The sequence below is a fragment of the Myripristis murdjan genome, chromosome 24 (assembly GCF_902150065.1).
Source record: "Myripristis murdjan chromosome 24, fMyrMur1.1, whole genome shotgun sequence".
NCBI lineage: Eukaryota > Metazoa > Chordata > Actinopteri > Holocentriformes > Holocentridae > Myripristis > Myripristis murdjan.
In genome coordinates, this window is record NC_044003.1 from 22900138 (window position 1) to 22916986 (window position 16849).

At 45.6% G+C, this 16849-nt stretch overlaps 1 protein-coding gene and 1 non-coding gene across 3 annotated transcripts in view; one reads left to right on the plus strand and one right to left on the minus strand.

Annotated features, from left to right (window-relative positions):
- Positions 1–7586: 7586 nt before the first annotated feature.
- The window catches only part of runx2b (RUNX family transcription factor 2b), a 22484-nt gene continuing 13221 nt past the window's right edge, over positions 7587–16849 (minus strand). Inside the window, exons 5-7 of one of the 2 annotated variants that reach the window (XM_030047065.1) lie at positions 14429–14605; positions 12310–12471; positions 7587–9442 (exon numbers count right to left, since the gene is read on the minus strand). In XM_030047065.1, coding sequence (XP_029902925.1) covers positions 8964–9442; positions 12310–12471; positions 14429–14605 — 818 coding nt within the window. In that variant the 3' untranslated portion in view covers positions 7587–8963. The remainder of the gene's footprint in view (positions 9443–12309; positions 12472–14428; positions 14606–16849) is intronic. The other variant, XM_030047066.1, reaches the window with a different exon arrangement.
- On the plus strand, positions 14042–14114 carry trnav-cac (transfer RNA valine (anticodon CAC)). Its single transcript has one exon. It is a non-coding gene; the product is annotated as a tRNA-Val (tRNA).

The following is a 16849-nucleotide window of genomic DNA, read 5'->3' on the forward strand; positions in this document are numbered from 1 at the left end:
AAAAAAAAAAAAAAAAAATAGTGAGGAGGAGGAGGGGATTTTGCCTGAAGTCAACAGTCGGCTTTGGTACAGCTGACAGCAAAGTTTGCTTCTGAATGGTTTGCATGACTCTCTTCCTGTGTTGTAATTTTCAAAATTTGAAATCAGAGCTTCTTTTTAAAATACGAAAAATCAGCTGCCTAAACTATGTGCCTTTATTTGGAAATATCAAAAGTCCAAGCCAATGCCACTGATTGACTCATTATGAAAAATGTATTTCCACCATAACTAAGACATTTGCTTTACCTCTAGCTATTAGTGTTCAGTGTAGGTATTGATTTTGTCTTAAGTTACACATGATATTATGAATGGAGAGAGTATTTATTTAGCAGCCCAATCAGGCCTGATTAGGTGGAGCCATTAGTGCTGCGATGAAAAGCGTCTTCCAGGCCAGGTCCACAATGGTCACGAGCCCTGCCCTCCAGCCCTTCATCAGAGAGACATTTCCTCTGCTCTGAGGAGTTGATCAACATCCACAGAGTCCAAAGTTCAAGTTCAAAAGTTTCATTGTCCATGCAGAGTAGGATGGAAATTTGTCTTGGGGCTTATCGTCTTTGGCTTGCTCTCAGGCTGCAACTATAGTGAGACTTCCTTGAAGAACCATAAGGCTCTTGTGTGGTTTGGACAAACATATGATATGAAATTGGAGCATGATGACTGAGAGGCTTGCTCATTGCAAAGCTCTACAAATAAAATAATATTTTCACAGATCTGCTTCTGCCTTTTCTTTCTTTCCCTTTCCAGCGAGGTGATCAATCAACATTGATACCTTCTAGGTTGTCATGAAGGAAAGGGTGAGTGGGCTGTCTCAATGATGGCAGGGCAGAGATGGAGCCTGGATCCTGCCCCAAACTGTGCTGATCCAGAAGGGGTTAAATGCGCCTGACTGAGTTGATCAAATCCAGTGGTGAAGGTCTGTTTCTTCATCCATACCAGAGAGAGAGAGGGAGAGAGAGAGAGTGATGACCGTTGACAGGCTTAAATAGAGGCTTCCATGCCAGGGATCAAACGCCATCCCTCTTCTCCACTCTCTCATTAAGACGGAAAACCCGAGCGCCGCCATCCGATCTGTCTCCATTTTTCCTCAAAGGAGTCTAACTTGAAAGATCTGCGCCTGTCGGATTTACAATGGTGGGCGAGTGGTGTTTACTGAGACGCGGCCTTGCCAGAAACAACAGTCAAAGAAAATAAATGGAGCCTGCCTAGTGTTTCCACAGGAGTAAGGAAATATGGAGCGAGACTTGTGCCTTGCTGTTTGGTAATTAGTACCTAAACATCCCTGTCCTTGGATCCCATCGCTCACATCCAACATTTCTGCGAGCTGGATAATATACAGTGGAGCATTAACGTCAAACACGTCTGGTCGTGGGGCCTGGCACGCCACATTAATCTGTTATTACACTCCCAGTGGATCTACCAGTCGCTGGCCTTGGCCACCATAGCACAGGGGAGTGCGTATAGGTTGACAGGGACTCACACATGCACACACACACACACACACACACACACCCACAGAGTATGTTTATAGCCAGGTTTAGTAAACGTTTTCAGTCCAGGCACAAATTGGGTAAACTGAGTCTTGCCTTGGGACCCAAGCTGATTAAAGCAAAGTGGCACATTTGACGTGTGAGGACCTACCAGAAACAGGCCTATGATCCAATTAAAGCCCAGAGTCACAGTATAAGAAATACTTCCATATAGAACTCAATGTCCCTCGCAAATACCGAGCAAATTCAGCAACTGCTTACCATAGAAATTGTACCCTCGAGACAGACCCATTTGTAGATCTGCTTGAGCTAAAATTTGGTTTCACCTCCTCTAGTACACAGTGCCTTTGTGTTCTTTAAAGTGCAATATAAATAAAGTTGACAATAATTGACTACTGTCCTGCTGCTTTAGTGGTAGCCCTATATAGTTAATTTACTATCTATGTAGTTTTACTGCAGTCATAGCAGTGAGTGCCTCATTCATTGTGTAATGACATAATTTCCTCATCTGAGCACTATGCAACATGCCAGTGAATTCGTTTAGTGGTAGAATGTAAACACTTAAGAGATGAGAAATATATAGCATACCCAAGAGTCTGCCATATAGCTCATCTCATTGCTGTGATCCATAAGGTTGGCGAATGACTTGTGACATCCACGTCGGCCTATTTAGAAGGTGACAGCTGAAGTCCCACAGGGCTGAGGAGGAAGCGTCTAATCAGAGCACAGCTGAGAGAGACAGGAGCCATGTCATAACAGGAGATCATGTTTAAAAGGGGAAGAGGGGAAGACGAGTCCTCATCTCATCTGCACCGAGACAGCGAGCATCTAGGAGAGTATCAGATTCTCCTCAGGTCCCCCAACCCTCCTCCGTCTGCCTGCCCTTGGAGGTTTGAGTGACTTGCGGTGTAGTTTGATGGGGATTATTGATCTGCCTGGCGCGCGCCTGCGGTTTCGGCGTAAGACTGACGACCTCACCAGAGAAAGTTCTTGGCACACACCGCCCCTGTCTTAGATCACTGGAAGAGCGTGTGCGGAGGCTGAGCCACCAGGACATGCAGGCCTGTCCTGGCCTGATGTTTGGACTCTGTTGTGCCGCACGAGCCAAGAGCCAGGTGATCAAGACATTTCTCACTGTACTTAAAATAATAATCAGGTCTAAGTTTAGGCACAAGATAACAATAAACTGTGTGATTGGCTTTTTGGAGAGAAGACCATGTACTTCGAATGAGTAACCATGTCTGCAGACAGCGGAGCCCAGGGGTATTTATGCTCTTGGTTAGATTTGCTGGTTAGGGTTTCAGTTCCAGTTGTGAACCACATCAAATAATCCATGGTCACTGGAGCAGGATGTGGACACCGTGCTAATTATGTGAGATGATGATGTCAGGTATGGATACCTACCAGTGAGCCAGAACTTTTCCCCTATGGTGTGTTCCAATGTATATAACCACATTGTGGTGGCCACACTCACTATACGACCACACTCACATCCAGTCGGACATGTCTGGATTCTCAGCAGCCCTCACACATCCGCGCTGTCAGGCGAGCGCTCACTTTATCATTCATAGCTGTAAATCATCGCTTTGCCTGCAGGAAACACACAGCATTTTATTTTCCAGTCATAAACCATAAAACCTGCCACTAACACGAGTTATGATCCTTGGAGACAGAGAGGATGAATGCTTAAAGCAGAACCAGACATGATGGCGGGCATCCTTCATCCTTTTCGCCTGGCATCCACAGATGGGTATGGTCGCGTGGTGGATTTTCCAAAAAGCCCAACATGATCTAAATGTCACCAGGGTTGTATGTCATTCAGCAGTGAACTGCCTCTTTTGGCGGCATTATGTGACTGCTCCGAATTACCAGTCCATTAGTTCTCAATTAACACTCGCCTGATAAAGTTTTAACAGCCCTTCATCTGACAGGAAGAACACATAGGGCTCCTTCATGCTTGGCTTCAGGCAAAGATGGGGCGTCTGCCCAAATTTTTGAAATTTTATTGCCTGGCTGAAACCTATGGAAAAGGCCTGTTTTGCATGAATATTTGGCACAAAACTGAGGTTTATCCTGTCTTATGTTCTGTACACTCAGTTGTGCTGCAACAGTTTGCCATTTTTTGACAGTTGAGATGGTGTATAATTTGAAACATTGGCATGAAGCACAGGCCTTGGACAAAGAGGTCTTTTGTTTGTGTGTTTGGTCGCTGTCCATGGTCCTGACACTTGCATTTTCACAGTAATTCCTTTTTTCAGGCAGTGTGGCCAGTATCAGATTGCATAATCTGAACTGGCAGAACGCATTAAAACTAGGCATTTTATGTTTCATAAGTGCACTTTTCTTTGAGTTGCATTTCACTTAGCAGCAAATGGTTTCATGGAATCAAATGTTTCCAAAGCAGTCTAAAGACACAGGCATGCTTTAATCTAGTGATGAATGGATTTCAGTACAGAATGTCAGACTGTTTTACAGCGTTGACCCTTCATTTCTATGAAGCCCTGGTCTGCTGCCTGAATTTAGCTAGGCTGCCAATTGATCATTTCTTTTATTACAGGTCAAAAGACAAGTCATCATTTACAACCCCTTACTGTGAGGGTAAAAAACTTAGGCTACATATCTGGCATTCATTTACAAAGCAAAAGCTCTTCTGCAGACTGAGGTCTGCAATGACACAGGATGGGGTGATGGAACATTAGTAGGTTTTGAAGTACCACCAACATAATAAGGACTAGTTTGGCCACATCCAGTCTGCATTTGGCTGTATTGAGGACCGTATGGGTGGGCCTCTCACCCCAGTCCCTGAGGTTAAATAAAAAGCCACTAGAGAGCGCCAAAGTACACAGTTATTGTTGACTCAGTTTGAAATCCTTCTCGACTAGTACGGGGTTGCTCAATTACACTCAGATCAAATTAAGATCAATTTAGTGTATTTTTGGTGGGTACTAACTGATCTCATGTCTACCTCCAAGACATGAAGCTGGCCTTTTGCCACTGGCCAGAGCGGTGAATCAGAATTAGGCTCAGATGACATCAGATCAGAGAGGTTCAGGGAGGTCAGGATTTCATGCTGATCCGATGGTCCAACCCCACACAGGAGAGCCTCTGGCCTGGGCTTATCTTGGCCCAAATGAGAAATCAAGATGCAGCCATTCCTGTTTGAGGGCAGAAAAGAACCGGGGAAACACACACAAACACACACACACACACACACACACACACACACACACACACACACACACAGTCATCAGCCCTGTTAGTGGAGATGGAAACACAGGGAGAGATATACAGCTCTGTGAGTGGTATGGGGCCCTAGAGGACAACTTCCCGCCTGAGCTGCTCCTCTGAAACATTTGTAGAGGTCAAGTAAACAGTTTGTATTGGGTTGTCGGTGGTATGTGTGTTTGTGTGTGCGTGTGTGTGTGCAATCAAGCGAAGGGAGTGGTATTGACCCTCATAAAGTCTTGTTTGTATTCTTCTGTGTTGATTGCACAACAATGTCATAATATAAGGAAGCACACATGCATAGTCAGCGTTGTGCTGCTGCAAAACAACAGTACTTACAACTTCGTACAAAACCCGGGGATGTATCATTTCTGTGATGTTCAACCACCAAATTGAACAGGAGTAGAAACTCTACCTTGGTGTCTCTCTCATGCATGTAGGACGTTATGTTAATTTCTCTGGGTGTCTGGGTCCCGCTGCTCCTCCGGAGTTCATTATTATAATTGCTAGACATGGCTGAGAATGCTGGGAATGTGAACCTGAAACCAACAGGAGCTTTTTCCACGCAATCTATATTCAGGGAAATCCCGAGAATGTTCCCAATCTGAACCTAAAAAACACATGGGATGGTGGAGCTCGCCATCTCTCAGTCTATCCCTCTCTTTCTGCATGTGTACGTGTGTGTGTGCACACTTAGATTGGCTCTGTTATGTCTTGGAATAATGTAAAACAGCTTCCCTGGTTCTCCCTGTCTCTGTTCCTGTCTCCCTCTCTCTGGTTTCCCAGTGTACCTTTGAAACAAAGCCATGGCAGTGGCAGTAGCAGTAGTAGTCTGGTTGAGTGCATGGACCCCAGCCCGCCTTAGTCCCTGTCCAAAGACAATGTTGGTGCAGACTGAGCGGCAGACCCGGGATGACACTGCTAAATGTGCTTCTTCTGCGCAGCACCCTTTGAGATGTGCTTGTTAACTTTTTTTTTTGGCGAGAATTAAAGTGTAACTGCAGTTATTATGATGACTCTGCTAAATGTTCTTGGGGTTTGTCTTGCAGTAACATAATAAAGAAGTAAATGGATGTAGTCAGTGGGGCAGTGGTGGTCCCATGTATTACACTGGCAATGAGACTGACAGTGAAGCCAGAAAAAGTGGTGGCTGTGCTCTTTGTGCTTACATACACCCTGACACCAACCACTAGGTGTAGATATGGAAGATGATGAGGAGGTAGAGCACGTGGCTGAATAAATGAAAAGAAATTAAGTAACAAAATTCCTCTTTTATTCTTAAAACATAAACAAAATGTACAATCACAATGCCAATTTCACTCACTGTTGTCAGGTTGTTTGTCCCTTTTGATCAAACACACTCTCCCCCAATGACCTTTGAGAAATGAAGCGTACCAGCAAAATCTAATGGAGTACCCATTAGTTTGTATTTCCTGACAAGTGTTCATGAGAGAAGAAGCATTAACAATAGACAAAACAAGTAAAGAAGTTTACATAAGAGCGGGGTAAAGTACGGTTCCTGGATATCATACATATTGGATCATTAAATAATACAAGGTCAGCATCTTTGATGACAGTTTGTAAGCAACATTTAACCAAGGGCAAAAAGTATTAACCTCTTGTTTTAGGAAAAAAAAAACAAAAAAAAAAAAAAACAATCAAACCAAACACAAGCAGATGAGGACAGAATGGGATGTCAGTGCTGCATTGATGTGTAAACAGTCTTAAAATACCTTTTTTTTTCTGTTCAAACACTGGGAAGAGAAAGATGAAATAAATTCCAACAGATGTGCATAGTTAACGTGGAGACATTGAATAAATTTGCGATTGGTGAAAAGCTATAAAATTGCAACAATCTAATAGATTTTTATTTGCTTTCTCGTGTTCCACTGTAATAGCAAAAATGCCCTTCCTTTAGGCTGGAGCAGTCGGGGAAATGTAGTGTGACATGTTCAATTCCATTAGCTGAGTTCAGAACATCCTCTGCAGAAATTGGAAGAGAGGCACTGCGTGCAAACCATCAGCGAAGAGTTTGAAGTTTGATCCTTGGACAGGGCCATGTTTTTCTCAGCTTTTTAAAATTGGGTTATTATATTACCTACATGCACTGAATATCATTTCGTAAAAAAAGCACAGAAATGTTTTTTCAAACAAATACCAACTGCCTTATGAGATCAGATTCAACTCCAATGTAAATGGCCTGTTTAGCCAAGTGTTATCCATTGTGTGTGTGTGTGTGTGTGTGTGTGTGTGTGTGTGTGAGAGTGTGTGTGAATGTATATGACTCCAGTGGCGTTACAACTGCACCGAGGACCAAAACCATGAGCCCTGCTGGCAGCCAGCCGCAAGTGCTGCTAGAAATAAAACAAGAAATAAGTGCTTTATGAAACAAACATACACAAGTCTCCCATATTTTTTGGTTACCAGTTTGCTGCCAGCAGCTGCATCCAATCACCTTGTTTTTGCACTTTTTTCTCTTACTCCGACATTTTTTTCCATTTTTAAATCTCACAAAGTTGTAATTGTAAATTGGAAATATCTGAGCTCCTCTTGCCCCAGTGCCACAATGTTCGATTCATTTTAACAGTTTATGACACCAGTTAAAGAAAAGGTACAACCCTATTCAGTAAACCATGACACCAAAAGCAGAAAAATTGAAAATAAATAAATTCAGCAAAATGTCTGAAGGAAGGTCACAGTCTCTATTGTCCTAAACTGTGATGGGATATTTCCTTTTCAAACTCCGAGAGACTTAAAAGAGAAAAATACAAAAAAACTGTACTATACTCCAAAGTGTCAGACACTAAGACAAACTTTTTGAAAGCCATCTTTTGCACGTGATAAGAAAGCTACAATAGCCTTGGGATGTTTTCCCTATAATCTGACAGAGCACTCAGCTGCATTGGTTATGAAAAGGACATAGTGCAGATATAGCAAGCCTGTGGGACTTCAGATTACCCAAGGATTATTCCAGTCCTGAGGAGGTCATGTATTATAAAACAACTGAACCTTGAGGTTTGACCCGCTACTTTGGAGTGCACTCAGAACACCACCAGGCATGGCACCACCATAATCATCTTTGGGCTACATGTCAATCTGTGTATGAATCCATGATAATTCGTACCACAAAGCTTCTTACTTCGACTGCACATTATATATATATATTTATATATATATATGATGTGCGTCAAAAAACTAGAGAAATTGAGATGAACAGAATTTCTCCACTGGATAATTATTTCCTCCACTGAAGTACTCTTCCATGGTATTTTGCCAAGAGGCACAATACAAGTTATTGCTCAATAAATACCAAAGGTTTAATTCCAAGCCAAATGTGTGTCAACGCCTAGCAAGGATGTTAGACGTTTAAAATGTGGTGCAGTTAAACTGAAAGTTATACCAGAAGAAACATGTTGCAATATCTTTGGAAATTACATTTCATATCTAAACAATTTAAATCTTTGGGTACTAAAAAAAAAAAATTAAACCTCTCACTCTTTAAATTACCTATCAAAAATTAATTTAAACTTAGTCATATAGATGCATCAAAAATATTCAGATTACACTTCTTCGACTCAAGTTTCAAATACAATACATAATTTATGGCTTTATAAGTTAAAACTCCTAAGAAAATGCCTCAATCTACATCAACGTTTCACCCACAATATACAAGTTAAATTAATTGGTTTAAAGCAAATTTACTGTTTATACCACTTAAGGTAACATATGTGTTACTCTCATCACTTGCTACTCAGTGCTTAACTTGCATCTTGATATTGTCGTAGTACAAAAACATGCTCTGCAAAAAGCCTTATAGAAATACAAACACTATACAAAAGAGGCAGTCTTTTACAAATATTGTGAAGCATCCCTTAGCTTGTGGACTATAATAAAACAGAAATAATGTCTTATCCACTTGGGCCTAGTAAACCAAAATTGTCTTTCTCATTATTGCTTTGAGAATAACTCCCTTTGTAGTGCCTTGGTCAAAACACATTCCAGGAAGACAAGTCCATACAAGTCTGGTCTTTTTCTTTTTTTTTTCTTTTTTTTTTTTTTTTTAATGTCACCCTTAATTTCCAAGCAAAAGGGAGAGACAGTTATTTGCTGATGATAGCTCAAATTCCCCTCTTCAAAAAAAAGGTTTTGTGCTTTCAAACCATGACATCAGTTGACTTCTTTGCACATCTTGTTTCAGCCCGCGGGTCTTCTTCAGTATGGCCTCCAGACGGCTTCATCCATGCGCCCCCCGGAGTTGAGTACAGTGGGGGAGTTACTATGACTCCCGTCGCCCTCCACGCCTCCCTCCGTCTGGCTGGGCAGGTTGGGATTCACCAGGGAGCTGCCCGTGGAGGCGCTAGTGCAAGGCGGTATCATCCGGGAGGGCGAGCGATCCCCCCCGGGAACCATGGAGAATTGGTAGGAGCCCGAGGAAGCCCCGTAGTAGAGATAAGGTGTGCTGCTGGTCTGGAAGGGTCCACTCTGGCTCTGGGTGGAGCCGGGGTAGGGAGGGGGAAGGTAGGTGTGATAGTGGGCGCTGCCCAGTGACATGGCCGAGGTGACGGGTGGGGTGTAGGTGAAGGTGGCCGGGTAGTGCATCCGGGGGCTGGAGAAACGACTCTCTGTCAGGGAGGAGAGGCCCGGGAACTGGCGCTCAAACTGGCCGGGAAATGGGCTCAGGTCAGATGAACCTAAGGACAGACGCAAACACACACACACATACGCGCAAACACATTAATTTGTTTCGTATTCCCTAACTGAACAGTTGATATCACACTCCAGTGAGCAAGTGGTTCCATTTGAATTCTTTTTACCAGTTCATCAGGCTTGATCATGAGAGATGTGGCTTTGGACTCTGTGCCGCTTTGTCTTGTACAGTAATCGAATTTAACGAATAAGTCCCTTGGGATGGTGAACAGTAGTAAACTGAATTGTATAGTAGCTAGCACAAAAGCCAGATATTTCAAGACAGATATTTTCAACTGCATGTTAACCAATTAGAAAAAGATTTTTGGATTATGTGGCGCACAGCTATGGTGCAGAATCGCTCTACAAAAAATTCGGCGCATTTATCAAGTCCAGCGCCGTGTTTCACTTCAAGTTTTGATAAAATTAACAAATCCGTCAATGAAGCCCCGAGCGTGCGTACGCGTTAATATGTTTACGCTTCTGCATATTTATGCCTGTGTATGTGTGTGTTGGCGCATGTTTATGCGCGTCTGTGTGATTGTTTATGCATGCAAATGTCTGTATGTGCGCATGTATGCGTGTGTAACTGTGCGTATGCAATGTGTGCGTGGGGGGTGTATGTGTGTGAATACTGTATGCACATAAAAAAGCAGTTGGGATGAATCAGGAGCTGCACATGTGGAAACACTTTGAGCAGAAACAGTTTCCATGAGATCCATAATGAGGCAGGGCTGAGCTCTGATGTGGCTCCTCTCCTCGCCTCCCATCGGCTCCAGTGTGTGTGTGTGTGTGTGTGCATGTGTGTGTGTGTGTGTGTATGCTGTTGAGAGAGAGAGAGAGAGAGAGAGAGAGAGAGTAAGAGAAAAAGAGAGCTGAGAAAGAGCTGCTCCATCTCTCCCCTCCATTTTCTCTTTGCTTCATCCCTAAAAAATACCCCAAAAACCACTAACTGGCTGTGGCGAGCATCGCGCTGGGCGCAGAGTTTAAGGAGAATAGGAGGTCCTCCCCTCTCACACACCCTCCCCCTGTCTCCTCTCAGTGGTTTAGTCCAGCCGTGGCGCTCTTATCATAAATCACTAGGCGTCTTCCGTGTCACCATGTCTGCTGTGCGAGGACGGGGGTGGCGGGGAGGGGAGGGCAGGGGAGCAGGAGGAGGAGGAGGAGGAGGGGGGGGTCAGTGTTTATGTGCAGGGAGAAATTGCGAAGCCGAGTTTGTGTCGCTAGCGTCAGATAGCATATGCTGCCAATTAAGGGCCTTTAAACATCCTCCCCTCCACAAGATCCGTTTGATTTTCATCGAAATAGTAGGTGATTGTCTCCGCCGTGGAGGAGCAGTGTGATCTCAGACGTGAGCGGCACTGTTCAATAAACTCCTGACTCCTGCTTTTTAACATTTGGACCTATTTTAGTGCACAAAAGGGGCCCTGTGATGATGAGCCAGATCAAGCTTCATTAGCTTAAATGAAACCAGAGGCTCACACTGTCTAAATATTTGGAAGTATTTTACAAACCCGAACTCTCGAGCGTCACTTCCGAATTCGGTGTTTGACTTGACTGATGAACTCGCGGAGCGACTGCAGCGTTTCAACACGGGCGGCGCTGTGCGAGGAAGGTATGCGAGGGCAGGATGGGGGGTGTGTGTGGGGGTGGAGGGGGGGTGGTTTGAAAGAGGCTGGGCGGGGTGCAATGCAGTGTGCAGAATTTGCATTGTAGCGTACATATCAGCTTTTGCTTGTACTTGTCAGTGTGTTCTGCGGCTGGATACTGTTACAGGTACGGCTGGTGTAGCCTGGCAAAGTGTCAACATGAGCTCGGGAGATCTGAGAACCTTAGTCACATCACTTAGGAGGCATTAAGTGATAGAGGTGTGCGTGTGGGGGCGCGAGGGATGTGCCTGTGCTCATGTGTGTGTATACCCGTGCGTGCTCACGTGTGCATGCGTGTCACGATGAGAACAAAGCCTGATGTTCCCGAGATGAAAGCTGGAGGGAAAGACCGCACTAATCAAAGCTGACAAGGCAGCTGGCTGGATTTTAACCCCCTTCTGATGCACAGTCACATTGCTGTGTTGCTTAATCACTCACCCTTGCTTGGGGCACATGGAGGAGGAATTAGGGTGTAGTGTGTTAGCACAAGGAAACAAGAAGGGAAAAAAAAAAAGGGTCAAAATAAATCACATGGCAGCGAGTCAAACAGGTGTACGGGGGAGAAAACTTGTCTGGCCGCGTTTAGGGATTTTTTTTAAAGGAGCATTCACAATGAGGGAAAAAAGAGACAAATTGGAACACAGACGCCGCCGTTACGGCAAAGAAACTGGCTAATTTGATTACCCAGAATGCTTTGTGAGAGTGGCGTATCGCTATAAAGACACTTTATTTGTCAGTCACGAGCCTGTTATTATCCCTGGGCCTGTTATTACCCATACTCCTCTGGGATCAAAGGCTTGGAGCGAGGAAAAAAGGAAACAATCGCTTTTTTTTCCCCCTCCACTGTTTAAAAAAAGCCATCCAAACCACTCTTTGGAGTGGCAGTCAGACTCTGACAACATGCCTCATTCCTCACGTTCATTTGAAAATGAGCTAATAGCAGCTCACTGTGGCTAAATAAACCTGTATTAGCCTCTGGCCAAATAGCGGCATATACTCTTTTTGTGTACATTTTACAGTCCAATGAGCTTTGTTTCTGTTTCTGTTTCGGGCCACATGAGCACGTCTGTCTGTCTCTCTCCTTCCCCCCCTCTTTCGCATTTGAAAATGTATGAAGCTTTGTGATTCCATTTCGGGACAGTGGATCGGGCGTTTGTGGTTTGGGTGCCAGGTGGGTCAGCTGAGGTGCAGGGTGGCTTAACAAAGTGTATACAAGGGCCTACCTGGTAGGCGTCTAGGCACATCACTGATGGCAGGCAGGCCCGTGGCTCGGCTGGAGGAGAGGGGGGTGGTGGAGTGGACTGAAGGGGACGCCATGGGACTCAGGTAGGACGGGTACGTCTGTTCGTACGACCAGGGAGGAGAGGACTGGGACTGACGTGGGTCTGGCAGGGAGAAATGGATTGTGGGAGGGACGAGACGAGAGACAGACAGACAGGAAAAGAGATAGAAAGAGAGGGAAGAATTAGCGGCGGCCGGCAGCTCGCTGAAAACGGCTGGAAATTGACAGTAAAGTTGAAGACAATCCTTGTTGTTGTGAGCGCCTCGCAGCGCGTCCCTGCACTCGTGTCTGGAGGTAAGTATCAGTTGGGCCTCTTACGCAACATCCTTCGTAATGACACATCTAATGTGTACCTTTGAAGAGAAGATCTTCCTGTTTGCCTTATAAAACATTGTGCAGCAGCTGAGGCACAGAGAGCCTCGCTGGCACACACCCAGGATGTAAACACACCAGCAGACACAAGAAAATAACTGCCACACACTTTAACATATGTCAGCACTTCGACCAAGTATTGAGCATTAAACACATTCTGCAAGACACCGTATGGCTTGAGCTGCACATGCATGTGTGTGTGCGTGTGTTTGTGTGCCATTGTGATGTTTTACGGTGATGAAATGTTTACAAGTTATTTACAGTGTCCATTAACCGACACTGCACTTGGATATGGAGCTCAGGTTTGACCTCAAAATATTTACACTGGAGCAGCAGTTCACTCACATGGAATAAATGTCCATTCCGGTCTATAATTTACTCTGCTCCCGGCTACACTGCCATGGCAATATCTGTTTAACCAACCCGCAAATGATCCTCTAAGTAACACTGCAAAGCAATGCCAGAGAGTAACTAAGAGCTAAATGACGAGCAGTGACGGGCCTCCAGAGGCGTGGGCGATCAGATAGCAGGCATCTCGAGGCGTGAGAGATGGTGTTACCTTCTAGGATGCAGATTGATGGAGCTAGAGAGCGACAGATGATCTCGGAGGCAGGCGAACATGCAGCGCCGGTGGTTCTGCGGCATAATCAATGGTCCCATCGGGGCGCGCGCAGACTCCCGCCGCGGTGTGACATTTCACATTATGTAAACGTTCCTGTCCTCGGCCGGTGGCGCAGCGTGTACCGGCTCACTCGCTAATAACCCTGCAGGTGATTCCTCTGATCAGCAGAGATCCTGGCAGCGCTACTGCCACTGATACGGGACCAGTCCACTACAGGCGTATTAGGATTTAATGATGAGTTCCCCTCGGGCGCAGAAAGCATGTAGTAAAAAATAAAACAAATCAATGTCCTAAAAATGGAATAGAGCCGTTTTTTTGTTTTTTTTTGTCTTGTTTTTTTGTCCTAGGAGCCAAACTCCTTCACACAACCAGGCAACGCAACAGAGGAAATTATTTCATCTCTTGAAGATACATTCAGATTTACCAACAAATGATGTAAAGATATTACTTTCACCCTTGATGGCTGCAACAGGCAAACAACTTATCTCCTTCTTCAACGGGGGTGCAAGTGTTGGAAGCAACTTCAATTTGTGAAGCACTATTGACCCTTTACCTTATAATCGTTTCATATGATGCCCTATTGATCCCAGAGGGAGGTCAGAGGTCAGAGTCAGCTACAGAACGGCAGCCCTGGGGCCGGTAGACACTCGGTATCTTGCTCAAAGGCACTTTTACACAGGTTTCCGTAGTGTAGTGGTTATCACGTTCGCCTCACACGCGAAAGGTCCCCGGTTCGAAACCGGGCGGAAACAACCTTAGTGTGAATTTCCCAGTCTGGGATCAATAAAGTATACCTATCTGTCTTTTAGCATGGTGGATGCTTACTGTCGCCTTCCTGGTGAATGCCAGCCTCCCTGCTACTGCATCACCCCGTTTCCTATCTGCTGCAATAGAGCTGTACATGACACAGTGAGAAGGCTACACTTTTCTTATATGCATTACTTTGTGGAGATTTATTTTGAAATATGGGATGGGAGAGATAGGGATGACCGACTGAGGTACCAGGACACCCCTTGTTTGAATTTAGGATGAGTCTCAGGCTAAAAGCTTTGGTCGGGAGCCTCACCAGTTATCTGCGTCTGCCCCTGCGGGTTGAAGGAGTTGGCCCCGGCGTTGAGGGCTGGCCGGGGGGCTTGCGTGGGAACAGTCACTCTCATGGTGGTCTGGCGTATCCTCTCCAGCTCGCTGAGGCGGTCTGAGAACAGGCCTGTCTTGGGAGGGTCCTCGAGCTTCTGACGATGCCCTGCGGACACACATGGCACGTCAGCTCTCAACTGACGAGAACACAGCACTCTTCTGCACACCGTTTCACCGGTCACTGATGAGGCACCACAGCTCCTACTGTAGCGTTTCCTTTAGGTCCTCTGCTTTCCCCTCACAGTCAAAAACACAAGCCGGTCAGGTGGATCTGAGACTCTAAATTGCATGTGAGTGTGTTTATCTGTCCTGTGTGGGAATATGTGGGTATGGAAAATGAAGATGACACTCGCTACCAACATTTGGCTGTGCCGCTGACTCATGATGTCTGGTTGTTTGCTGTTCACTTGACCCATCGTCTGTACACTTGAATGACTCAGTTCCCCCCGTGTGTGTGTGTGTGTGTGTGTGTGTGTGCCACGGCTTGCTGGTAAACACAGTTTGCATTCCTACACAAAGAGCGGATCTCTGCTGGGAGCTAAAGCGGCTTCTCACTGGGATGCTAGCAACAAAGACTAGACGCTAGGCATTTGTCCAGCATAGGAGAGAGAGAGAGAGAGAGAGAGAGAGAGAGAGAGAGAGACGCTTCTTCCTCAGGTAAACACAGGCTCTCACGCCATCGCCCCATTATCCCCACAGGAGCCGTAACCTATGCCAAATATATTGTGCCCCGTCTTTTCCCTGCATTCCTCTGCCTATAATTTTACACCCTTTATATCCCTGATTCTATTCTGATCCCTCTTTCAGGCCGGTAACTCTATACCGCCTGCTGCTCTTACAACATACACATACGCTTACATGCAAATGCATAATGCACACACACACACACACACACACACACACACAACACAATGTCCCCTTTGCCCTGTCTGGGCCGGCCTATCTCTACCAGCAACCCTATCCCGTAAACCCACTGGCCTTGTAGCAGGAACAACGGCAAATCCCAGAAGAGCCCAGGTGTAGACTATGGAGTTTAGCAAAGGCGGGGTGGACAGAGAGGCCTATGCACACACACACAGTCCCTTTTTTTACCATTGACGCGGCTCTGTGTCAGTGTGTCTGCCTGGTCCCGCACTGGTTCCCCTGTAAAGGCGGTAAAGTAAATATCAAACAGAGGAGAGTAGAAGCTCCTGCTGTGCTTGGCGGGGCTCCAGCTGGCCCAGGCAGAAACAGCTCGCTACTTCAGAATCCTGTCCAACCTGCCTGCTGCCTGGGCTGGGAACAAAGGCCTGGCGCTAACACGAGTGACTGGGTGGGTATAGAGAGAAGAGGAGAGGAGAGGAGAGGAGAGGAGAAGAAGCAGTGTTTGATGACTAAGTGTCTCCGTCAGAATTAATAACAAAATGAACCACAATAAACTATAAGACCCTTCACCACAAAGGCACACATTCTGAAACTTATTATTATTACTATTATTATTATTATGTTTTTTTTTTTTTGTATGTGCAATTCTTACTTTATTTTGGAGAATTTCAATTTCGCAGAGCTGGCACTCCAAAAACTGTCAAAGTGCACAGTTATAAGGGTTTATGGTACAGGAAGAGCTCAAAGTATGATTGTGTTTGGTGTTGTGCTGTGTAACTGTTTTCTGAGTTTTTATTCTGGAACGGCTTGGGGTTGTGATGGTTACAAACAGGACAGCAACGAACCCAGTCAGCGGCCGCGGGACCGTAATTTTCATCAGAGTGACGTTACTGAACTGGCATCGCGCAGTTCAAAATAAACAGACAATCTCATCATCGCTCGCCGTCGCATAACAGCTCCGGAACGCCAACGGCATCGGCTGTTTGGAAACCGCAGCCGTACTGTACGTCCGGAAAGCTTGTTTCATAATGGAACTCACGTCTATATTTCATTAATAATATTTCGCCATCATTCCTGTGCATAATTTGTGCCTGTTGCTGGCATCCAACCCCGTTCCTCTGTTCTGCCCGTGCCCAGTCAATCATAGCGTTTCCATTTGCAACAGACTGAATTTCTATTCTAAAAAAGCCACGGGACACAGTGCGGGCTTTGTGCACAGGCCGTTTCCTAGCGATGGGAATAAATAGCACAGAGGACGACGGGAGATGAGGGCGAGACTGACAGGGGAGACGGAGTGGGACAGACACGAGGGGAGGAGGCACCGGGAGAGGAAGAGACCCTGATGACCAGTAAATTAAGAGCTCTGGATGGGTCGGCACCAGTCAGGAGACACGGGCTGTGCGTGGAGCGCTGAGTGCGCGGCTACAGGATCCTCCCTGTAGTACAGCAAATGGTGAAACAGTTACAGAGGGCCACGTTTAGGATT